Source organism: Sceloporus occidentalis, unplaced genomic scaffold, assembly GCF_023333645.1.
Source record: "Sceloporus occidentalis isolate IW3139 unplaced genomic scaffold, rSceOcc1.0.p SCAF_2, whole genome shotgun sequence".
NCBI lineage: Eukaryota > Metazoa > Chordata > Lepidosauria > Squamata > Phrynosomatidae > Sceloporus > Sceloporus occidentalis.
Genome location: NW_028316982.1, coordinates 106,193,332 through 106,220,122, shown reverse-complemented (window position 1 = coordinate 106,220,122; position 26,791 = coordinate 106,193,332). Strand labels below are relative to the sequence as shown.

Below are 26,791 nucleotides of genomic sequence, written 5' to 3'. Positions count from 1 at the left end.
TCAACCTTATTCAGTAATTGCTCCAAGTCTTTTTTTTTCTAAACTTGATTCTGTCACTGTGGATTGTAGCAGCTCTATTGGTGTGTCATCTGTTCCCAGTGATTTATTCTTCCCAATTGCTTTGCATGCTGCTTTCACTTTGTTTTATAAAATTTGGAGTTTATCTTCATAAGTTTCTTCTTCCCATGTATGATTCACTGTTTCACATTTTTATATAGCTCTTCTGTGTATTGCTTCCATCATTTTTTAAATTCATTATGATCATTTAGTATATTCCTCTTTTGTAGAGCATCCCTAACTTTGATTTAAATTTCTCTTTGAATTACTGGATCTAGTGAAATAGATCTCTTGTTCTTCCTTTTTTGTTGTCAGCTTCTATTTCTCTGCATTGGCTAATGTAGAAATTCTCTTTGTCTCTGTGCAATAATCATTGCGTCTTGCCCATACTGGCACTCTAAAAACAAATACTTGAGAATGAACAAATAGGACTACTTTTTCAGTAAATACAAACAGAATGGAGTTTCTGAAATATAAAACAGTAAGCAAGGAAGGAGAACTAAGGAAAGATGCTCTCCCACCATCAACTGCAAGTTGTCTTCTTCCAAAGGCTGGTAAGTAGCAGAAAGAGAAAGTTGCCTCCACCCACTGTGCATACCATATATACTCGTCTATTAGTCAAAAAAATTGATCCAAAAAAACCTTGATCAACTTATACACGGGTCAATACAGTAGAAGGAAGGATGAGCCTTTGTCCCCAATCCTCTTCCCAGACGGGTTACCTCTGCAGGGTACAGCCCAGCTAAAAAGATGCAGGGATCGATCTCGCCCACAGCCTCTTCCCAGCTGAGTTGCCTCCAGAAGGGCCAGCCCAGCTGGGAAGAGGCAGGGAAGGAGATCAGTATCCCCCACAGCCTCTTCCCAGATGTGTTCCTTCTGTAAGGGATAGTCCAGCTGGGAAGAGGAAAAGAAGGCGATGGATTACCCCCACAGCCTCTTCTCAGCTGGGGTGCCTCCTTAGGTCTGACTCTTGACTTAGCCACGGGTCATATAAAAATCCACAATTTTGGCCCCAAAAGCTGACCTCAATTTATACATGAGGTCGACTTATAGTCAAGTATATATGGTTTAGCAGAAAATTCGACAAAAAAGACACCCCACCCACTTCTATTTCTACCAAAACCATGCTGAAATATTCTGCCTATAGATCATTTTCCTTATTAAATATGAACTTACCATTTGCCACAACAGTAAGGCTGTGGGTCCTGAAACTGTCCTCAGTGCTTTCCAGCCCCAAAGATGTATGTGCCAGCAAACCATATTTTGAACCACTGGTTAAGATAAATTATGTATTATTTCAGTAATCTGAACAAAGGAGCAGTTTTAATATCAAAGTTCAACTAATTCAAATTCTTTTATATTTCCCCAATCTTTATGACCATCTTGTCAAAACCTGATCATGGACTATGTTTTTACAAGGCCCCTAACTATTTTTCAAAATAGTTATTTACTAGATTTTCATAAGAAGACCCCTTTTTTCTCATGTAAGGTAAACACTATTCTTTCAATATGTCTGAAGAAGCTTTGTCCCTTTCCAAGACAGTTCAGTCTGTCTTCTCTAGCTACAGAAATGATCATATAAATAATACTTTCCATCAAAACAATATTATTCTTTTCAGCTTCTCTTCCCCATTCCTGTTAACTGGATATTGCCTACATAGAGGTGGAGAGATCATGGCAGACTGAACCTTAATGGGGTTAAATAGAGGGTCAAAATAACCAGGTTTGAGGCAGGTTTCGAGGCGGGGTGTTTAGATGATGCAAGGCTTGAAGCTGACGGAAATTGCTCCCAAGCCACGCTACAAGGAGAAAAGTCATACTAAAAAGGAGCTGGATTTTTCCGCTTCTTCCCAGAAAAGGCACACTTTCATCTGTTTATCTAAATGCTGTGATGCCAAAACAGCTCTAAAAAACTTTTTACAGTTTTATTAAAGTTCTGCAAAAAAAAAAAAGGGGGGGGGTATGTTTTCTGGCCCAACATAAGGGAGCCAAGGTGGCATTTAAACCAACAATTCTTTATGTGTTGATCTACTTCCATCTTTTTCTATTTATACACTGGATTGCCTTAAACTGGTTTTTGCCAACATCACTTGCTCTTGGGACATATTACACTCCATCTCTAAACGCATTATTGAAAGATTACAGATTTGAATGGTCCTTCTTTTAAAAATGATGCCTCTTTCCATGTTTGGAGACATTTCAGAAATATGTTGGGGTTTCCAAAGCAGTCCTCTTGGTTAAAAGGCCCTGAAACCCCCTCCCACATCATTAGGTAGTAAAAGCAAAGGTAGTAAAGATGATCTGGGAGTGCTAGGTAGGGGTTTCATTCAACCCTGCTTTTGACCAGTCTCCAAATACAATTTAGAACTTTTAAAGTGATAATTAACAGCATGCTTGACCTTTACTTGTGTGTGGCAATATGGTCTCCTATTAGAAATCTATACATAAATGCTGACTTAAGTCACAGAGTGTTCTGTGGCTTGTGTAACACTTAGCCAAGCTCCACTCTTTCAATACAACCCCCCTTTTATTTGTACCTCTGCAGTCTCCCACACTGAGTTGTTATCATAGGGTAATGATTACATTTGTTTCACTTATTACTCAGAATAAATATCACTGCTGTGCAATTTCCATTAGCACATTAAGGGAAAAATCTCTGAACAGCTGAAAACAAGGTGGTGGTTATAAATGGATTCCAACCAAAAGATTCTCAATCACTAGAGAAACACATAAAAGCCATCTGTAATTGGACATTTTTGTTCCATTTTAAATAGCTGTGTTTCTTTTTACAGATGAAAATCTTTTTGTGCTGAACGTTCAAGTGAAAGATCCTTACTATTTATAGTGCAAGGTTTGCCAAAGAAAACAAACTACTTCACTATTGAAACATGCTTCACAGTAACATTTTCCTTCTAAAACATGAGATTCTCTCTTTTTTTGGCTAACTTCAGCATCTCACTTCCAAAACTGTTATCAGTTGCCAGTTTCTTAGGCTTTCAAATCTTTATCAGTTTTCAAATTTAACAGGCTAATTACCACTGCTAGCAATGTTTTGCCTAAATGTTTGAATTACATTATTGCCTTACATGGAAGTATCTTCGCAGAAACTGGCCAACCATGCTAGATTCATAGATCTTTCTATAGCTTGTTTTTAAAACTCTATGCTAGCTATACATTAACCTTCATATTCTTTTGCAGGATTTGTCTTCAAGAGAATGGCAATCTGTTCTCTCATGAATAATTGATCAAAAACCTTTACCAATCCAGATTTTTTTTTTGCCATCTACAGCACATTTGTGAACAATGCATAGCTATCCCTATTACAATGACAACAACACAACCACCTAATATGTTTCTTTATTATTATACCTATGAGGTTTATCAATTGATTAATGTCTTCCTACATTTGCAAAAGGTTTTACAGAACATTAGCACCTCTCATTCAGTGTACAAACTACTCCTATGATCATCCAAAACATGACAAGGCACAATCTGCTGCTGACACTACGAACATCTTACAAAACTGTACCAGCCACTTAGGACTACTTTGAATGTTAAGATGGGGTGGTGAGATGTCACATCACCATTATAAGTAGTGAGGCAAATTCTAAAACCTGATATAGAACATATCAATTCCAAGAGGAAAAGAAGAGCACTAGATCTTATACTTCAAGGAGCAGCTTACTGACAGTCACTATAGGATGTCCAGGATGACTTTAGCTGACAACCAGGATAAGAAGCGGCAGAGAATAATCCCTGTTTTGCTTCCAGTCAAATGCAGGAACAACGTAGCCCCTCAAAATAGGCACAGTCACCTTCCCTTCCTCCTGAAGCAGCAACTGAATTCTCCCTGGCGCTTTGCTATCCTACTTGGGAAGGAAATTACAGTGACAGATCCACATCCACCTCAGACTTTAAAAAAGAAAAGTAACAGAGCATTCAATCAGATTATTGGCTATGCCTTGCTATGGAGATTAATTGCCAAATTGTATCTTCACCCTATGTGCAGGGAGGGGGTAACAATACAGATATACTGCATGTATACAGAAGACTATTCATACTGCCTTTCTCTTTCAGGACTCAAGTAAGCCAGCAGCAGGAAGAAAGGCAAGTCTCCCTTCCATGTCATTTAGTAGTGAGGAAGATTTATGATTTATAGAAATTAACTGTTAAATTGCCTGACCTAGGTGCTTGATCAGATAGACGTGGAAACCATTTCCAAGCACTTTTAAATAAAGATCAACTCTACTCCCACTAGGCTTTAGTTAAGGAAGTTCACTCACTCACATACTCACGGTATGATTGCTGCAGCAAACAAGGATTCTGTATTGTTTTCATCTAATACAGAAGTGAGTTTCTTCCCAGTAGCTTTTCCAATTGAGGTTTTCAGCTTCTTAGCTAGCTTCTTGGGAGTGTTTATTATAACAGAAGATTCTTCAGTACAACAGCAGCTGTAAACTTCAACCTTGAGCTGGAAGTCTGGCCCAGCTTCCTCACTAGAAAAAAAATAAATAAATAGCAATTATTTATGTAAGTTATGTACAGTATTTACATTTTGCTCTTCAGTACAAAATACCAAATGCAATTTAAAACAACACAAATACAACCCTCCCCATAAAACATTAAAAGCAGATGAAGAATGGACACAAAATAAACATAAAACAGTACTAGTACCAGGTTTGGAACATCCTATTGAGGCAATTATGAAATTATTTGCTTTGAGCTAAATAGACATACACATTGGCTCTAGGTAAGCTTCACCAAGGAAGGCATTCCAAACATGAGGCACTATAGCACCCCACCACCACCACCACCACCGCACAAAAGCCCTTTCTCCCATCACCAGCAGCCTAATCGCTGATTGATGTGAAAGTAGTCTTCTGACCATGAATGGCAGGCTCAGGAAGACTCACATAGTGGTCTTGTCTGCACTTTCATATTAAAAGGCCTGTCCCGCCCCACCCCAGTTCTGGTGCTATACTATTTGGACAATGCATGTCACAAATCTTGGTTCTGCTATGAGCAGTCTAGATGGGGAAAAAAAGACGAAGAAGATGGAGAAATTACATTGGGTGACACGGTTCCTCAGGAACTACAATACTGTTTAATTTTAACTCAGCAATAGTGCCTCGAGCGGTGCTGTTGGCTGATAGCCCCACATCTTCTTTCTTTAATGTCCCTTACTTATGGTGTGCCAGTCCCCACCTCTGCTTTTTTGACACCTTTTCAACAACATGCTCTTTCTTTCTAAACTATAACCAGAATCCATTAATTCAATACATGGTTGAAAGAGTAGACCACACACCAAAATATGTGTTCTGGGTATGATCTAGTATGGTCAAAAGACAGTTGTTGGAAAGAGAGTAATCAGAAAGCAGGGGAGGCCTGTATAAACGTCTTTGACAAAACTTCTTCTGATACCTGGGGATGTCTTCTATTTAATCTTGATGTTACAATACCATTAAAATCTCCTCCAATAATAATGTCTTCCTTATCTGAAACTTTTAAGTACTATATATACTCATGTCGACTTATAGTTGAGTATATATAGTAGATAGCTTTCTAATGTATTTTGTTTGACCAGCTGTTGAGTCTGAATGCATAATAAATTGTTATAATAGTTATAAATAACCTGTATTCTTTATTTATCCGCTGTGAGGTCTCCCTCTTTTTGTAAGAACAATTAAGGCCTCTAACATTTGGTGAGATTATTTTTAAAGGCCCATCTTTAGTATTTAAAACCCAGCACCTAAATCATGTAATAAATGCTCTATTTTATATGGCTGGGAAGGACTGCATAGGAATTAGACTGTAATTAAGTTTCTAGCTTCAGCCGTTGTACGAACTGAGACCCATTTATCCCTAATAAGAATATTCTGTTTCAAAGGAATGCCCATATGTGGACGACCAGATGAGAGCTCGGGCTGTCCCCCCACAGTTGACACATCTGGATAGGGAGGGGAACCCAACAGCTGGATACAGAATGGGGAGAAGAAAATGTACAGGTTAAAGAAGAATTCAAGAAAGATGGATGGGAGAGAAAGGAGGACCCAGGAGCAACCTATCAGCAGGAGGGGGGCCAGGGGAAAGAGAACTTAAGAGAGAGGGTGAAGCGGTCGGAGGAGAGGAGAGCGGAAGAGAAGGGTCTGGTGAGTTGGGCACAGATAGGGAAAAGTAGAAGGTGTTAGGATTGGAGAAGCCAGTTCCCAATAACCTACAGAAACTAGAGGTTTATTCTGGATATTGAGACTGAAAGTTCCCCATCCCAGTTTACTATTAGAACTAAAAAAAATCCCCGTCAGACCATCAGAAATACCTTCCAATCCTCCAACCCGCCCCCACTTTCCCAACCTCAATCGGTTTCTTTTGATCCAGATCAAAGGGCCCTTCAAGTTTCCCTCTCTCCCCTCCTGTGTTATTTTAAAATCTCCCTTCAGGAAGAAAGTCATCCATGTTTCAAGAGCTCCAATCTATGGCAGGAAGGTTGGGGTCATAAACAACAACTCCTTTCCACCACTAGCCATCTGTTTCCCAGGCTTGGATTTAGCATAATCAATGTCCCCTTCTCAATATCCCACACACTAAACAGCATTATTTTAACATATCACCATGCCCTATTATCAGCATTCCTTAATATCATCATATCATGACAGAACCATACATATGGATTTTGACAGGAGCCCCATCCTGCAAGAGAAGGCTGGCCAGCGTTTCTACAGAGGGGGAGAGGGAGACCTCACAGCGGAAGTTTGGGTCAGGAACAACAGAAGGAGCCATGGGTGAATTACCACACCTGGCCAGTGACACCCCGCAGGGAATAGTTCCCCTTTGGAATCAGAGAGAGAGGGTGGAAGAGTGCGTTTGGTGGAACACGCATGGACATTGCTGGGGACCAGGAAGATTAGGAGCATGGAAAAAAGCTGACTAGGAGAAGTCAGAGTAAACTGCAGTGATGCCTCTAGAGACCTCCTTGGAATCAGAGCTGAGCTGCAGATGGAACTGGAGGATTAAGCACCAGGGCGAAGGGAAAGAAGGACGTTGGAGTTCATACAAGGGGAAAGGACTTTGGTTGGTGGAGGATACCTGTTGTGTTGAATAAAATTATTAAGTTTGAAACAGCAAACAGTGTCTCAGCGGTTTCTTTGCTTGGGAGTCTGGGAAGAAAGCCCTGCGCCAAACTGTGGGGGCTATGGGCCACGTCATATCTTACTCCATTAGCTCTTATGTTGTCTGTAAAAAATACCCCAAATTCCTTTTTACTAAAGTATCCAGGTGAATGTCACTGTAAATTTGCAGTTGGTTATTATCTAGTATTTTAAATTTTTTATTCATATATTCTGTAACGTCGCCTCTTTATCTCACAGAGTTAAGATATTAAAATATCTCAGGGTTTGCCAAGCCTCTTAACATATTGCTCCTACCATTATGACTGTCAGTGTGTAGGTATCTAAGTTCAGATACTAAAGGATTGTCCACACAGGCTAAATGGCCTGGCTTCCCCCCCAGGCTCACATCATCTAGTTTAGACAGCTCAGGCCTAAATGCCCGGGACATTATCAGACACAAGCTCCATTGATCTGGAGAATCCAGCCCACCCCAGGATAAACAGCCTTTACCTGGGATAAAAAAAGATCTGGTTTTGCATAGTTTTCTTGAAACCGGGTTGTTTATAGCCCTGCTGGTGCTACTTACCTTAAAGGCTGGCGATCCATCAAAGAACCCCCTCAGTTGCTGCATCTGATGCAGAAACTGGGCATCTGGCCACATAGGTGTAGGCATCCTATTTCTTCATCAGACTTGGCAACTAGGGGGTGGGGGTCTTCTTAGACAGATCACGAGCCATTAAGGTATGGAGCAGCGCTCCGGTCCCAGATTCCTGGGGCAGCATGGGGATGGGTGTCTGAACAGCTACACATCCCTGTGCTGACCCAGAGACCAAGCCATTGAGAAATGCAGCCAGGAAAGCATGGGCTGGCCTGTGTTTCCTGGCTGGTTTGCTCTGAATCTTAGCCAGAGTTCCTGGTAAGAGTTTTCGTAGTTCTTCATTTTCAACTTTTAGAATGACTTCAATTTTAATTATATTAAGCTTAAATTGGCATTCTTAATATTTAAATCTTTACTTTTTTCTCTACATTTCTAAAAAACAAAACAAAACACAAAACTGCTGTGTATGTTCTTCTTCTCTTTTAATTTCCTCTATAATTTGCTCCACTTTAAACTCGATGTTTAAATGCATTTGAACACGCATCTATTGTTGTTGTTGTTGTTGTTGTTGTGTGCCTTCAGGTTGTTTCCAACTTATGGTGACCCTAAGGGGAACCTATGATGGGGTTATCGTGGCAAGACTGATTCAGAAGAAATTTGCCATTGCCTTATCCTGAGACTGAGAGCAGGTGACATGCCCAACATCACCCAATGAGTTTCATGGCCAAGCTGGGAATCGAATACTGGTCTGCAGTCACAGTCCAACTCAAACCAATACACCACACTGGTTCTTTTAATGTACACAAATATAAACTAGCCCCAGCATATTGGTGGGCTAGCGATCCACAGTTTTGCCAGCCTGTGGATTGCCACACACCCTATTATTCAATGATGGCACACGAACACAAATACGCTGACATGGATGCACATAGGTCACCACGCACTGAATAATATGGGGTGCAACTGTCTGCATTGTCTTTGCCAACTGTAGGGGGGCAGAACTGAATCCTTGAGAATGGGAAGAGTCCACTCTATGCTGGTTTATGTGTGCCTCCCAACACAAATGAGAGGCTATTAGTGTAAACAAAGCAGGAAAGGAAAAGGGAAAAAAGCCAAGCAGCAAGTCCATATTATGTAAGTAAGTAATAGTAATAAAAGTAAGTAAGTAATAAAATTTATTCGGACATTGACCAGTATAAAAACAAATCACACAAGCAACATATCAATATAACAATATTATGTAAGTTCCTCAGAGTGAAACTCGAGCAAAAGGATATGCAATCTCTTAAGTTCTACACGTTCTCTGAAATTCTCTTCTGGTTGTGGACAGATTTCCAGCCTTCCATTTCCTCAATCTGCCAGCAATGCACAGAATGACTCTCTTGTGTTCCATAATTCTCTTATGTTCCAATTAGTATTCAAAATTTAACCTTTGTAAGCCTCTGATTTGACAAGTGTATAATACTCTCATTTTCCTATTTCATCTTCCATGTAATAAAAGGGAAGGGCTGTCTCAAATGTTAACATTAAAAAAAGAAAAAGTTGCTATATGGTGAAACTTTGCAAACCTGTCCTGATATAGAAATACTTACAATACTGCTGAACCTTCAAAACATATGTCTGTGATTGTTTTATCCACAATAAGCAGCTCTGTGTCAAAAACCTGAGCTCCAATTTTGAGTAAACAAAAAACTGAGTAACGTTGTGTTCCTGCAAAAAAAGAGAAGATTTTAAAACTAACAGTACATTACAGAATATGTAATCAGTTTAACAAACAAAACCACACTACTGCACAAAGCCCCCCCCCCTCCCCAACATGTGCTATAAAGTCTGTGCAGCTCTCTGTGTACTGAATGGTGGCCAAGAGAAAGGAACTAGATATATAGACACAGCATGAATAGGAGAAAATTGGATCATGCTGTGCCATAATATCAGGGATGGACAATTTCACAAGGCCCAAGGGGCATTTCTGTCCTTCTTTAGACCTTAGTTGGTCATATTTCCCTAGGTGAAAAAATCACGGGAATCTAAACGTGGCCAACTGTGTCCCCAGAAGCCATTTGTTGACCACACCTGGATTTTGGGAGGCCTTCCTGATATCTCAAATAGCCTTTGAAAAAACCTGGAACTACTACTGGTTGACCTTATCCAAAATGCTTGGGTCAAGAAGTGTCTCAGATTTTTGGAATTTTTCAGCTTTTGAAATACAGGTATTTCTATATTTTGCATACAGCAGGTCTGGAGAGTGCCCCACAGCTGTCACACCCACCTTCTGAGGTCAATTTTTTGACTAAAATTTGTTGAGTTATATATGAATATATACAGTACTTGTGTATATATAGTATGACCCCCCAGTAACTGTAGTTTCACTTAGCTGCATCCAAAAAATATGTTCTGTACAGGCATTTTCTAGGTCCTCCAATGTGATTCTATGGTAGATTTCTGCCTGAAGTCATTCATTTTAATAAGGTATCCCTGGTTTCACATTCCCATGGTAATCCCAGGAACACATCTCTTGCAAGTAGAGGGGAGGTCATACTGTATTGTGCAGTGTGTGTGTGTGTGTTTAAAGGTTGCAAGCACTTTTTCAATGCTAATACAATATAACCCAGTTTCAGATGAAAACCTGTTTGTGTCTACATTACGTTTGCATCTTCAAAATTCATGAAAGTAATTTTGTTGTGATAGGGCTACATTTTTTTAAACAAAGAAAACCATTACAAATACCTTGACTATACACTGTATTATGAATGCACAATGAAGGATTAGAGTATTTTGTCATGCTGAGCTTCTCTGACCTTACAGAAATTCAAAGTGAAATCAATGGGGGGAGACATCTAGAAAAGACTCTAGGTTAATCTCCATGGCACGACAAACTGCATGCATATGTGAAGACAAGCCAATAATCCATCCACCAAGAGACAAACTTTCATTTCAATCCATTTCAGTATTTCAACTGGCCGGAGTCCTTTCTGTATATTCCTCTGCTGTTTCAAGTCGATTAGAGCCCAGTATGTGGAAAGGATCATTCACTTCCATCACACTACACTTTTTTCAAGCAGTACATGTTAAGAATTATACATTTCCAGTCAGCCTAGTTCAAAGAACTGCAATAATAATTACAATGGTAAATATTAGATATACTGTGAAGTAACAAGCGAGAAGTAATTCTGCACATTGCTCTCTGTTGAACTACTAATGATGGGAGATGGAACTCTCATTTAGCTTTTCATAACTGTATTTAAAACAAACATACATACTGTCTTTGCTGCTGAAGTGATCAGAGCCTTTCCACATCAATGGGATTCGGAGATCTAAAGTCAACAGGAAAAATTAAGTTTGGAGATGTCATGCTGTGGTCTCAAAACAGTCCAAAAATTCAGAATTGCTTTTCTTTTCATCCTTATCTAGAACAAAATCAGGCAGGCTCTACAACTACAACCAGCCCTATCAATCAGCATCACAGAAGTCCTTTGGGCAGCATTCTGCAATAAAGTCAAGTGAAAAGTCACATTTGGTAAAGAGAGATTTACAATCTTTACATCAAAGGAACACTTTTAAAATGTGAGGTTTGGTGTATTTGTGTTGAAGTCCATTATATAGTCAAGATAACGGTCCTATTTTAGACCTGCAAACTTCTCTGTTTAGATAGAAAGAGTGCAGCTCAATAATAGCTGTTTTGTATGCATCACATCACAGGTTTTGTTAAATGAAGAAACGTTTCAACACTGAGAGTTGTTTATCTTCGGGAAAAAGGCAAAAAAGGAAAGACTCAGCAAACATTTATAAAATAAAGCATGGTGTGGTAAATGTGCATGGAAAAAGGTTTTTTCTCCACCCTTTATCACACAAGGCATTAGCTACCAAAAGAATAGCAATGAATGGCCAGAAAGAAATTTAAAGCACACAACAACAACTACCTAACAGAATGCCAGCTAGAATGTTATTCTATTTTCAAAAAGAATAATGGTCTTGTAATCCAGGTTCACAAATTAGTAAATTAGTACTTTTTGTTATTATTCATCATATAGCACCATCCATGAGCATGCTGGTTGTCTCCTACAGGATTCATTATTACCTAAATCTCTGAAATACTGTCATTAGCTGATTTTCCTCCAACCCAACTAATATTTATTTTAATGATTCTCTCTCTTTTAGTGCTTCCTCTGCTGTATCTTTCTCTACTGCAGTGGTATTCAAAGTAGTGATCCATGGACCAGTGCCTGTCTGCAAGCTGCTGGCTGTGGTCCGTGGCAAGTTTCCAGGAAAGAAACAGTTGTAGTTGATGGACACCAATATGTAACCAGGCTCTGGCACATTGAGGGGGGAAAGCCTCACCAGTCCACATCAGATAGTTTAAGAAGCACTGCTCTATTGGTTTCTTCTGAGGACATGTTCATAGTCCTCTTGTATTTCTCTCTCTGGTTTAGATGATAAAGGCTTGAATATCAGTTAGCTATGCCCAGCCAGTTCACAAAGACATAAAGATGGAAAATGCATTTCAGTGAACAGACACTTTATATTGCCATTTCAGCAGTATTTCTAGCATTCTCGCATATGCATTTCAACCATAAGGTTTCAGAAAATAAGCATACCTGATATGGCAATCTTTCCTCTACAGGCTGTACGTTCTTTCGCTGCAAAATCCAAACATCTAACAAAAGAAACAAAAAAAATATTATTAGATAAAGTATTGAATTTATAGCTACCTTCCCATTTTTTCAAGATACAGTTGTCTGAGGTCAAATTAATGTGTATTCAATTATGCTTTATAAACATACACACAAAATCTAACTCTACCTGAGTCATTAAACTTAAGCTACTCAGGGACTAACAATGCCAGATACTTTAAGCATTTTGTATAAACGCTGCTGGTGCATTTATAACATTATAGCTATGAAATTATAAGAAATTAGTAGATGCATTCTACTATATTTTCTATGAAAGTTGTGGGGAGGCAGAAATCAATATTAAAAAAGCAAAGAAGCCATTTATGTTCTTGCATAACTTACTCTCCTTCAAAGACATTTGAGCAAATGTACTTTCTGAAAAACAGTGCCTTACATGAGTTCTTCAAGGCATTGTTTGTTTTGTTGACAGAGATACAGGACACTAAATTGTTTCATGACTGGCAACACATAAAAGAATGACCAAAATAGTTTAAACCAAGGAGCAAGCACCAAATTATTGATATGAATACCAGTTATGCTATACACTTCTAATTTTTTTATGACAAGAGTACCCATATTGCTGTCATTTAACTCAATGTACGTCAGGCAAAATGTTGCTGTGATATAGCAAACTATGCTGTGATATTGCAACAAGCTGGAAATCTTTACCACATTCTCTCTCTCAGAATCCAAAAAAATTGAGCTTATAAAGCAAAGACTACTAGGAAGAATTGACTCCTTCTGCTTCTTCTAACTACCACACCTTTCCTGCAGTTCAGATCATCAACAAATATCATCATTAAATATGTGTCTGTTGAGACCAACCACCAGGATTTAGGTGTTACAGTACTGTACTATATAAAAACTAATAGGTTAGTCATCAGCAAAGAGATTTCCATCTGCTAAAGGGAATCTGGGTAAGCATGGTGAGCATTTATACTTCTGTTTCTAACAACCACTGCAAACTGTGCACCACTAAATTTAACAATTAGTCCCTGTTTCAAAGAGAATTAATATGTATCACTGCCACAGGTAATTAAAGCAAGCCTCAATCTTAAATCAACCAAGTGACTAAAGCTGCAATGTAGTACAATGACCACCACACCACAAAAAGGATTTTAAATTCTTAAACCACATTTCTGTACTGCAGGCTTTTATAGCTAAGTTGATGTAATTAACAAAACTGACCAGCAGGTGGCACCAATTAATCATTTTCTTTTAATTGAGCAGGAATTCTGGCATAGATTTGATAAATATACCAGGTTTTTCTATGCTGTTTGAACTTGTCACGACAGCTCTAGACAAACACAGTAAATGTGACACTGAAAAACAGTTTTAGACCAATGTAGCCCCAAGGATATCTTGGTTTTGAGGGATGTAGGCTATTTTCCATTGCTGACACAGGAACTGTACACACATCTGTTCCTTCCCGTCCTCATAGTTAGAAGGGGATATTGTACCCCAGCCACATGGGAATCACTCCCCAGGATGGTCCAGTCATTTAAACACTAGTACAGCTGTGTGGGAATGACTTAGGAGAAAGCAGATCCATAAAATAAAATTGTATGTGTTGGGTTATTTGTGATAACAGACTCTGATTAAGTACACATCTCTTGTCACCCTCTTAGGGAATTGCCTTTGCCATCAGAAACTCATATTTTACATCTAAACACAATTTTACAATCTTTTTGACGCCACTGGAATATAAAGTTTCATGAGCCTGCCACTGAAGAGCTGGAAAGAATGTGTTGTTCAAGGGGAACTGGCTATCTCCTTGCACAAAAAGGACTTATAGTTGTGTAACTTATTTCAACAAACATGGGAAACAAAAAGCTGGCCAAGAGACTGGAAACACTCGGTATACATCCTCATCCACAAAAAAGGAGGCACAAGAGACTGCAGCAACTGAAATGGGAAAAGCAGCCATGAAAGAGCTAAAAAAGATACTAAAGAGTAAAGATATACAGCTAAGCATGAAAGTTAGAATTGTCTAAACCACTGTATTCCCCATCACCATGAATGGATGTGAGAACTGGACACTGAAAAAACAGAGAAAAAGAAAATCAATTCATTTGAGATGTGGTGCCAGAGAAGAGCGCTGAGGATAATGTGGATGGCCAAGAAGACAAACAAATGGGTCCTAGAACAGATCAAGCCTGAAATTTCCCTGGAAGCCAAGATGATCAAATTGAGGCTATTGTACTTTGGCCACATTCATGAGAAACAACAATAATGCTAAAAAAGGTGGAAGGTAGTACAGTGCACCCTTTTTTATGTGGGGGATACGTTCCAGACACCCTGCATAAAAAAAGCGTATGCTCTAGCCCCATTATTCTTAATGGGACGCAATGTTCACCCCATTATTCTTAATGGGATACGCCTCCCTTGCACCCTGTGCACTCCCTAGTGGCTTTCAGCATATGCTGAAAGCCACATATGGTGCGTCCACGTATGACGCAGGCACACTGTAGAAAGGAAGGAAGATTGCATGCCAGGTGGCTACATTGAATTAGGGAGGTCATAGGCATGAGTCTGCAAAACTAAGCAGAGCAGTGGAGCACAGGGGGTATTAGAGATGTCTCACCCACAGGGTTGCCATGAGTCGAGGTCAAATTCAGGGCTATTAACAATAACAACAAACCCATGGTTACACAAGCTAAGTTGTTAAGAGGATTCTGTCCTTTTGCAGACTGTCCCCACAGGTTCTCGACACTCATCTAAAAATTTGAAGGATTGGGTAATGTTAACTGCCTTGGATTTGGCACTGATACATGACAATTCTGTGGATAAGACATCTCTAAGACCCCCTTGTCCTCGGCTGATCTGCTTAGATTCTGCAGATTCAGGCCCATGGCCTCCCTGATTGAATCTATCCATCTGGCATGCTGACTTCCTATTTGTCCGCTGCTGCTGTTGTGTGCCTTCAAGTCATTTCCAACCTGTGTCAAATCTAAGGTGAACCTATCATAGGGTTTTCTTGGCAAGTTTCTTCAGAGGGAGTTTGCCATTGCACCATGTTTCAATTGAGCTGATACTCTTCCTGTCCGCTTTCTTCACTGTCAGCTCTCACATCCATACATGGTGATGGAGAATACAATGACTTGGACAATCCTGATTTTAGTGCTCAGTTCTGTGTCTTTACACTTTAGGATCTTGTCTAGTTCATTCATAGCTGCTCTCCCCATTCCTAGTCGTCTTCTTATTTGTTGCTGAAGTCTCGGTTCTGATCAATGTTTGATCCAAGGTACGTTAAATCTTTCACTATTTTGATCTCCTCCTTATCTAGATTGAATTTATGTGGATCCTCTATGGTCATTATTTTTGTTTTATTTATATTCAGCAGTAAGACTGCTTTTTCACTTTCTTCCTTAACTCTCCTTAGTAATTGTTCCAAGTCTATGAAGTTTTCCGCTAGTACTATAGTATTTTCTACACCTCCTTCTGCGTCTAAACCTACCCTTCGTATGATAATTTTCTGCATAGAAAGATGAACAGATAGGATGAAAGGATGCAGCCTTGCCTGACCCCTTTGCCAAATGGGAACCATTCTTTTTCTCCATATTCTATTATAACAGTAGCTTTCTGTCCTAAGTAAAGATTTCTCATCAGGTCTACAGTGGCACTCCGATTTCTTTAAGAGCATTCCATAGCTTTTCATGATGAGTAATGGCATCACATATAAAGGACAACCATCTCTATACCAGAACACTTCACTTTTATATCCAGAAAAAGACAACTAGAAAACAGAAATCATAACAAAGAAGCATGCTCCATCCCAACAAATGGTTGCAGTTTCCCAATCACATAATTCCTGCTTACACACTTGATGCAGTAACATGTTCAGGGCACCATATGTTGCACTGGGCTCTAACACATGAAAACATAACCATAGTATGCATGTTAGTTTTCAGAATGCCAAAAGATTACCATCTGTGTGATCATTCCATGCACAGTCTTGTGTTTACACACACATACACACAGAGCCTTTGTCTTTTCCACATTTTGATGAGCTACAACCAAAAGTGGCATGGATTTAAATTGGTACTGCCAATTTAACAACTGGTGTGGGGAAGATATTCTACACTGTGATGGTGCAATTCTTTTTAATTGTGGCCCAAAAATTAAGTAAACCATAGCGAGTTTTCTGGCACTTTTTCGTTGCCTAGGTATACACCCCCTTTGTTGTGACATGTTTCTCCACCTGTTTGCAATTTGAGAGCCTGTGATCTTAGCTTAAATGCACCTGTTTTTGGAGGGTTTCTGAGTTTGCAAAGCAATGAAGACCAAGCAGCTATCAACAAACTCAGGACAAATTTGAAAGTAGCATTACAAAATTCAATAAGCTCACTTAACAAAGTAGATGTGTTCTTAGGTATTGATTTGGTACCAGAGGCAGAAATAACATGGAAAGAACAGGGATAGCTTCCCATACCACAAAAAAAGGGGGACACTTCAGCATGTTTCAGCCAACTTTATGTGTAGAATAACATATGCAAATGAAACGAAACAACCAGGTCAAATAAGTTTTGAATGTCTCAACAAAAATATCTTGAACCTTCTAGAATCACTTTGAGGTTTGTTCCAAAGTGCATTCAAAGATCATTTTTTTCTTTCACAAGCCTCCTCCATGATCAGTAAGGGATTCTGGAAATAGCTGCTGTTCACTTTGACTGTTGTAGGTAAGCAAACACAGTTGCAGTGAGATGGGCTAGAATAGGATGCCGTTCTTTCCCAGTTCAATTTTTATTGCATTGCTACTATAACATACTGCTGCAACCCAGCACCAAAAGTCTGTGCTTCTCCAACCCTCCTCCACCATCTTCCCAATGCCATTAATGCTAAAACAAAAATTCTGGTCAGACAGGGGATGAGGAACAAAAGGGGTCTGGAAAGACATAAAAGACTTTTTAAAAACCAGCTTCACAGTCAGAAGCTTTATTAATTCAAGTATGCCTGTAGAAACAATAAGGCTGAACTTGACTGCTTAGAGGCCATTCACCAAAACTTGTAAACATCTGAACACCCCCCTAATATGTTTATCAATCCAACTATAATTTAATTAGGCAGCAGCATGAGCTGATGCGGTTGCAATGGCATACATAGCACCTAAATAGGTAGTATGAATGACATGTAGACCTAGCCATGTGGATAATAGGTGTGAGGGTGGAGGACTTGCTGAAAAAGTGCCATGCGCACCCCTCCACACACACACTCTCCATTTCAGATAGGAGTGAAAAGCCAAAAGATGAGTTTGCCAGATCATACAAAATGTGAATCCCCCTCTTGTGTACTCCTAAATACCCCTTCCTACCCTCTCATTCCTGGGGACTCCAAATCTTGTATAGGTGTTGTGAAGTCCATTAAGCATCATCAGTCAAAATCAAATCCCTCTCATGTCCCAAATATAAAAATAAACTTTCTACTTTGGAAGACCCCCTCACGGATTGGGGGCAATCAAGCTTATGGTTTTCCATGGAACTTCTATGAATTGTGGTTGGCATTAAGGGTATAATTATCACCCCCAAAACATAATCTTTTTGAGACAATTCTAGAGGAAAATCAGACTGCAAGAGACCTCAGACTCAGGCAGCGGTTCACCTGCCAGGTGGACCATGATCTTGACATTATAGACAAAGGCGGGTTACAGACCGCCAAAAAATACGTATGGAATACGTATTAGGGTTAGGAAGGGGCGGTGCTTCCGCACCCCCCTAACCTTAGTACGTATTCCATACGTACAACATGGCGGCGCCCCTTCCACATGGGGGCCGCCATGTTTACGTATCGGACGCATAGCGTCCAAACGTGTTGCGGCACCTATGACGTCGTGAATGCGCCAGCGGCGCCTCACGACGTCACAGAGGCGCCGCAAGGAGCTCCATTTTGGAGCTCCTTTTTTGCTCCGCGCGGGAGCCGCGTGGTGTGGCTGCTGCAGCTCCCGCACAGAGCAAACACCTCAAAGCGGCGGTCTATAACCCGCCAATGTAACACTGGAGAGATCTAACAAGAACCTGAATGTCTTGAATAGCAACGTCAAAGCCATGATCTCAGTCCAATTTGCAATCTGTGGCAAGACTTCAAAAATCAGTCAGCATCTTAACTGCTGGGACACTGCGTCCCTTTAGTTGAGGCTAAATAAGTATCCAAAATTTATTTATATATATATATATATATATATATATATATATATATAATTTTCTATCAATAAAATAAATATAACATGAGGATTACAGCAAAAATGGAACAGAGAATCAGAATATCCAATTCCAATTCATCAATGGGCATCAATTTTAATTATAACTAGTATGGTTATAAATTTCCAAAGACGTTTTATACAGCAGAAATTGCTCTTTCAGGTATATTGGTCACCACAATGTCTATTCAACAAAGGGCTTGCTTATTCAGCAAATTGTTGCAAATGTAATACTACTAATGCTTCCTTAACACATACGTTTTTGCATTGTCCAATCATAGCTACATTTTGGGAGAAAATAATCACATGAGTAAATTTGCTTTTGAAAAGTTCCTTGATATTCAGGGATGTTCTTTTGAATAATTTACCTGTTTCTTGGAAATTAACAAATGGTCAGCAGAAGTGGATTTTTCATGCTCTTTGACTGCTAAAAGCTTGATATTTTGTCAGCGGAAAGCTATAATTCACTGGATAGAAGATAGAAGTTGCATTTGTGCACAAACTGTCAAATTACTGACCTTCCTGTAGTTTTGTTCATAGTTGATTCTCCTGCTTGCCTCTGTAGTTCTGTTCTGTAGGCAAGTATGCGAGCATTGCAAACCATCAGGTTTTTAACAGCCTGCAAAAGTTGATCTTTTTGTGTGCTTACAGCAAGCAACTTACAAATTCCTTCTCGCATTCGCAATTCAAAGTCAATTTTTTCTTGAAAGCTGCAGTCCTAAATGCCAAAACACAAAATAGTTGTCACATAAACTTCAACTGCAAAATTGTGATAAAAGTGATATTTGCTAAAATAGAAACAAGATCTACTATATCAGTTTGTTAGACAAGAGTGATAATTTACCTCAGATCTTGAGTTTCCCGGTACAGTGGGCCCTGGGTATCCGTGGGGGACCTATTCTGGATCCCCCTGCGGATGTCAAAATCCGCGGATGGTCAAGTCCCATTGACTTCAATGGTGGTGTGGCAATGCGGCCGCACCACTATTGGGGACAACTGCATTTTGGAGGAGTTGCCGCCTCCTCCTGCCTCACCTCTTCTTCCTTCTCCTCCCACTTCACATTTCGCCACCCCTTCCTCCTCCTGCCACACCTCACCTTCCTCTTCCTCCCGCAGTGCCTTCCTCCTCTTCCTCCCACCACGCCACCCATTTTCCTCCTTCTCTTCCTCCTCCTCTGCCCCCCATGGGCTTGCCACCTACAGATGCTCAAATCCATGGATGGCAAGTCCGCAGATAAGGAGGGCCTACTGTACAATACTTTATAGTACTTGAAAATGTATCCTGTTGTAAACCAAGGATACTTGTGAATAAAACTATCCACCTTGAAAGATTATCTCACAAAGAAGTGAGGCTTGAATAGGGCACACCCCCAGGCACGCACACCATTAGAAATTGAGGTTGCCCCTCCGTGTATAATTGACATCAGGGATCCCAGGTCCACAAGTTAGAAAGGGCGACTGTATTTTAAAAATGGCCTTTCAAGTAGCCATTATTCACAGAACATACCCCTATCATTAGGAAACAGGCCAGGTGAGAATCTGATTTAATTCCAGGTTAGGCTTTTTTCTGAGCATAAAATAATTTAGCCGCAAATATGCGGCAATATTGTCCCATTCTTACATTTGGGGAGACTGGGGACCTCAAAAAATTTCCTTGGAGGATACTTTCTCAAGCCCTTTCCTGTTGTTGTTAACTGACCCCATGGATGAGACATCTCCAAGACCCCCTATTCTCTACTGTTCTGTTTGGGTTGTGCAGATTCAGTCCTGTGACCTTCCTGAGTCTATCCATCTTGCATGCAGTCTTCCTCTCCTTTTTCTTCCTTTCCTAGCATTATTGTCATGGTTTCTCATGATGTGACCAAAGTATAACACCCTCAGCTTCATCATCTTGGTTTTCCAGGGACAATTCAGGCTTGATTTGTTCAAGAAACCATTTGTTTGCCTTTTTGGCTATCCACGGTATTCTCAGCTCTCTTCTCCAGCACCACATCTCAAATGAATTAATTTTCCTCCCATCTGCTTTCTTCACTGTCCAGCTCTCACAGCCGTAATGATGATGGGGAATGCAATGGACTTGCCGATTCTAACTTTAGTGCTCAGTTAGAAGTCTTTACATTTCAGGATGTTGTCTAGTTCTTTCATAGCTGCCCTTCACATTCCTACTCTTACTATTTCTTGACTGCAGTCTCTGTTCTGATTAATGTTAGGGCCAAGGTATAGCAAATATTTAGCTATTTTGTTTCCTCCTTATCTAGATTAAATTTATGTAGATCATCCATGGTCACCATTTTTGTTTTATTTATGTTCAGGTGTAAACCTTCTTTTGCATTTTGTTATTTAATCTTCCTTCCCTGTACTCCTTCAGTGTGTATTAGCTTTACCTTTCTTTCCTATACAATCCAGTATTATTTTTTCTCCCTTGCCCCCACTTTCCTTTCTTGCTGGTTTTTCTCCCTTTGCCCCAGTGATTGTTCAGCCTGTGTCCTAATTCTGTCCCCATCCCAAGCAGAACAGTCTCTCTCAGTTACCATATTCCAAACTCAGCCTGTTTATGAAAACATGATATAAGTGTATCAATTATTATGATTCATTAAAGATTATGAGCATGTGTACTTGATGTAAACATTTTTTTTAATATCGCAGCATGTTGTTTAAGAAATCAAGTGTTTGTACAATCTGGAGACTGACAACATACTTCACCAATGCCTTGACTGTGTACTTGCAAGTTAAATCGCACAAGGCTGTATTCCTGTCAACACTTGTTAATCACGAATAAGTGGGAGGTTTTTTTCATTTATAAATATGGTATAGCAACATTTTAGGACTGTGACCATATTTTAAAGTGCATTTCTCAGTTTGGATTCAGAAATTCTGTCCTAGGTCTGCAGAAGGCTTCTGATTCAGTGGAACAATGCCAGTGATAGAAAAGGAGAAGAGACAATCTTCAATTATCTCCCTGTGGTCCCTTATACCTCTAAAAGATTGGAGGGCTCTAGAAAGGTGTGGTAACAGTTGCAGAGCGATAGAGGAAATCAGTGAAAACTGCCACTACAACCCCTTCCAGCCAGGTGTGAGATAGTGCTTCTGCAGATTAGGGGAAATCCTGAAACCAATCCCTTGTTTTATTATCGTCTCCTTTTTCTCCAAAGCATTACATTACCCCATAACATAGGATTTAAAATAACAGCGAGGACACTGTAAAGTAAGTGAGGGAAAAGTAAGTGTTAAGAATACTTTTCGGTATACGAGCAGGTTTAAATTCACTAGCAGAACTTTGCAATTAACTGAAATAGACCAGATTATTATGCAATGGGCTACTTTTTTAAAAGAGGGGTAAAAAATATGAATCATGAAATTTTGCAACTTATACTAACATGTACAGCATGTCATCTTATTTGGCATGAATTCAGCTTACAATGGGAAGGAGAAAGCAGTTACAAATGATTGGCACTCTATCTCTGATTGTTGTACACTGTCCAAGATTTCAACAACTCCCCCCCCTCCATGCTTAAGACCATCTCTGCGTCCAGTTTCCACACTTGAGGAAAGGCACATGGTTTGAAGAGTCATAATCTAAACCCTGCCAGAGTTGTGTCCCAGGTTAATAATAATAATAATAATAATAATAATAATAATAATAATTTTTATTTGTATTTTCTCGCCTCTCCCTGCGGATGAAGGCGGGATTACATCAACAAATTAACACACTAGAGATATAAAATTCAATCAATAAAACAGTGACATTATTATTAATTCAATAAAATAGTTAAAACATCTAGAACATCTAAAACATTTATACATCATAACCAGGAGTGAAGCATTTTATCTTAAAGATCTCCTATAAGAGGTCAGATGGATAAGCCCAGTTTATTCTCTTTAAGAACAGGAGACAAAGCCTAGGAAAGAAAGACAACATTTCCCCCCTCCTCAATTTAAGTACTGGCTGATTGCCTGATCACACATGCCAGAATATACAAGGTATGTGTGTGACAGATTGGTTTGTGTGTTGGACTATGACTCTGGAGACCAGGGTTTGATTCCCAGCTCAACCATGAAACCCATTGGGTGACTTTGGGCAAGTCACATTCTCTCAGCCTCAGAGGGAGGCAAAGACAAGCCTCCTCTGAGCAAATCTTGCCAAGAAAACCCCTTAGGGTCACCCTAAGTCAAAAGCAACTTGAGGGCACACAACACGCACGCACACATACACACACCTGTGTGTGTGTGTGTGTGTGTGTATTTGGCCTAAATATCCTAAAGCAGAGATACTCAACCCCCACTTTACATACACATGTGGACATTGCGCCTCCCCCACTTGAATATAGTATATCCATAAAAGTATTTGATTTAGTGTGCATATTTTCATTCTCACATTCACGTACATTCAATTTTCAATGCGTTATAGAGAAATTGCTCCAATCAAACTAGAACCGTTTCATTCAATATTTAACTCAATATGTGTGTGTGTAAATCAGGACCTAGAAGTCTCATGCCCCCTTGAGCAACTCTTGCACCCCCACTGAGGGTCCCGCGCCACCATTTTGGAACCACTGCCTTAAAGTACCTTCTACCTTGGATGTTAAGCAGGGTCAGTCCTGGTTAGTTCTTGGATCAGAGACCTCCAACAAAGGCCAGGTGCTGTAGGCTATATTTCAGAGGCAGGAACTGGCAAAGCCACATTTGAAGTTTCCTTGCCTAAGAAAACCCTGTGAGGTTTATGGTGTTGCCATAGACCCCTGGAAAAGAATCCAGCACCCACCTCAACAATGGCTCCCCATTGTTTTCTGGTGCCATATTAACAGAATCTCGCCAGATCAAGATTCTGTTGATCTGTTACTTTGAGTTATGGAAACCCACTGGGTGAATGTGAAGTCGAAGGCTTTCATGGCTGGCATCCATAGTTTTCTGTGGGTTTTTCGAGCTATGTGGCCATGTTCTAGCAGAGTTTCTTCATGATGTTTTGCCAGCTTTGTGGCTGGCATCTTCAGAGATGGGTGAACGTGGGCAAGTCACACTCTCTCAGCCTCGGAGGATGGCAGTGGCAAACCATCTCTGAAGAAACTCGCCAAGGAAGCCCTATGACAGGTCCGCTTCAGGGTCACTGTAAGTCAAAAATGATTTGGAGGCACACAACATCAAGATCGATAGAGAACTTGAGAGAGAAAACACGGTGTAGTGGTTTGAACGTTGAACTCTGGAAATGATTATTTAACTAGCTGGCCTTGGGCAAGTCACACTCTCTCAGCCTCAGGGGAAGGCAATGGCAAAAACAAAGAAACCCCTCTGGAGAAAACTTTCCAAGAAAACCCCAGCACACAACAACAACAACAACAACAACAACCTTGGAAAAAAAGGCTCCCAGGGCAGCTTAGAAATAATCAATTTATGTTTGTGTTAACCTAGAAAGATATATCTATATATCTTGTCTATATTTTGAGAGCAAGGGGTGTGTGTGTGTAAAACCTGGGAATGTCACAACCTAGAAAGACATATTGTCTGTATGTGTGTGTGTGTATGTAAAACTTGAGAACATCACAACTTAGAAAGATTAACATAGAAAGACATATTGTCTATATAATACATATGTATATATATGTATATGTATATATATATATATATATATTCAAACTTGGGAATGTCACAATTTAGAGAGATTAACTTGGGGGTGTCATAACTTAGGAAGATTAACATAAAAACACATATTGTGTATACTATGTGTGTGTGTGTGTGTGTGTATATATATATATTGTGTGCGTGTATATATATATATATATATACACACACACACACACACTATATATATATATATATATATACACACACACACACACACACACACGCACGTAGTATACACAATATGTGTTTTTATGTTAATCTTCCTAAGTTATGACACCCCCAAGTTAATCTCTCTAAATTGTGACATTCCCAAGTTTGAATATAATACTTGGGAATGTCACAAGCTAGAAAGATTAACCTAGAAAGACGTATTGTCTGTGTATATCGTAAAAAGGGTGCCCTGTTCTTCTCCTTCTCCTTCTCCCCCCGGCCGCCCTTTCCCACTCGTGGCCGCTCACCGGTTCCTTGGCGGGCTCCTTCCCTCCGGAGCTGCTCCACCCGCAGCGCTTCATCCTCTTTCCTGGGACAGTTCCGCTTCTCCCTGGAGCCGCCGCCGTTGCAGTTCAAACTTCCCGCCACGCCACGCCCCCTTCCTCCCTCGCCCAATAGCAGCCCTCGCGCCGCTAGGAGGAAGGGAGGGGGGAAGGAGAGCTCTTTTTTGTGGCGCCAATGTTCCAGAGTGGTCCTCTCATACTGTGCCCTGTAAGAGATTTTTGGACTTCAGCTCCCAGAAGCCTCAGCCATGTTGGGCCAATGGCCTGGGATTCTGGGAGCTGAAGTCCAAAAGCCCTGACAGGACCACTATATATAGTATTATAGTACCCCAAACTGTGAGCTTTAAGAGATTGTGGACTTCAGCTCCCAGAAGCCTCAGCCATGTTGGGCCAATAGCCTGGGATTCTGGGAGCTGGAGTCCAAATGCCCTGAAAGGCCCACCATATATAGCATTATAGTACCCCAAACTGTGAGCTTTAAGAGATTGTGGACTTCAGTTCCCAGAAGCCTCAGCCATGTTGGTCAATAGCCTGGCATTCTGGGAGCTGGAGTCCAAAAGCTCTGAAAGTGCACAGTTTGGGGACCACAGAAATAATAATAATAATAATAATAATAATAATAATAATAATTTACTTATATTCTGCCTTTTCCCGGAGGAATCAAGGCGGATTACAACAGAAACGATAAAACAATTAACAATATTACAACATAGAATAAAAATACAAAATATAAGATATATAGTATTATAGTACCTCAAACTGTGTCCTTTAAGAGATTTTGAACTTTGGTTCCCAGAAGCCTCAGCCATGTTGGCAAATAGCCTGGGATTCTGGGAAGTGAAGTCCAAAATCCCTGAAAGAGCACAGTTTGGGGACTATATATATATATATATATATAGAGAGAGAGAGAGAGAGAGAGAGAGAGCGAGAGAGAGAGAGAGAGAAAGAGAGAGTAGCAATAATAATAATTTCTAAGGCTGCATTCACACTGCAAAATTAATGCAGTTTTACACCGCTTTATGGTAACACAAAGATATACCAATAATTATTATTATTGAAGTATTTGGCTAAAAAAATAAAAGTTTTCTCTAGGTGGCAACATACGTTAAATGCTATGTTGCCACCAAACTTTTATTTTTTTAGCCAAGTACTTCAATAATAATTACAATAACAACAACAATAATTTCTAAAGCTGCATCAGCAGTGCAGAATTAATGCAGTTTGATGCCGCTTTAACTGCCATGGTTCCATCCTATGGAAAGGTTTTTAAAGAACATCCTGCCAGGGATGTTGTAGTGTTTTAAAGTGTGTATGGTTTTTAACTGCTTTTATCTCTTTTTAAATTGCATTCTCCCTCTCTTTTTAATAAAAATAATAATAATAAAACTTTTATTTATATCCCGTTTTTTGTTATAAACAATCAAAGCAGCTTACAAGAGTTAAAATACATCCATATATACAAAATATCCCCCCCTTAAAAGACAAAGAAGTGATCATTCTTAATACTGTAACAGTTTAATTCTATTTCAATGGTCACTTTTGTGTACTTTTAATTGTACTGTGCTTTTAAATTGTAAGCCACTTTGAGTCTCAATTTTTTGGGGAAAAGAAAGAATCCTGGCTCGACCAGAATTATTATATTTGAATTCCGGCTGGGCCATGGAAACCCGCTGGGCAAGTCACACTCTCTCAGCCTCAGAGGATGGCAATGGCAAACCACTTCTGAACAAATCTAGCCAAGAAAACCCCATGATAGGTCTGCCTTAGAGTCACCGTAGCTTGGAAATGATTTGAAGGCACACAACACATACACACACACACACACACAATGACACTTACTTCTGCCCAAATACAAGATGCTTATAATTTCAATCCAAGAGTCAACTGCACGGGGGTTGTTTGTTTTTTACAACAGATCTGTTCTACTGAGAGAGCAGTAAGAGTATTTCCAGCATTTTCGAAACAGGATGGAGCAGACAAGCCAATTTTTTAGGGGATAGAAAGATTGTGAGAACAGAAACCGGCAAACATGATTATGAGTGTTATCAAAAATT

General features: G+C 39.8%; 1 protein-coding gene across 1 annotated transcript in view; it reads right to left on the bottom strand.

The window, feature by feature from the left end:
* Positions 1-24,755, bottom strand: part of LOC149318833 (rhotekin-2-like) — a 46,833-nt gene extending 22,078 nt beyond the window's left edge. Inside the window, exons 1-7 of the mRNA XM_089507891.1 lie at positions 24,702-24,755; positions 19,143-19,342; positions 12,357-12,415; positions 11,022-11,075; positions 9,354-9,471; positions 4,353-4,553; positions 1,234-1,328 (exon numbers count right to left, since the gene is read on the bottom strand). Coding sequence (XP_089364017.1) covers positions 1,234-1,328; positions 4,353-4,553; positions 9,354-9,471; positions 11,022-11,075; positions 12,357-12,415; positions 19,143-19,342; positions 24,702-24,755 — 781 coding nt within the window. The remainder of the gene's footprint in view (positions 1-1,233; positions 1,329-4,352; positions 4,554-9,353; positions 9,472-11,021; positions 11,076-12,356; positions 12,416-19,142; positions 19,343-24,701) is intronic.
* Between the last annotated feature and the right edge of the window lie 2,036 nt (positions 24,756-26,791).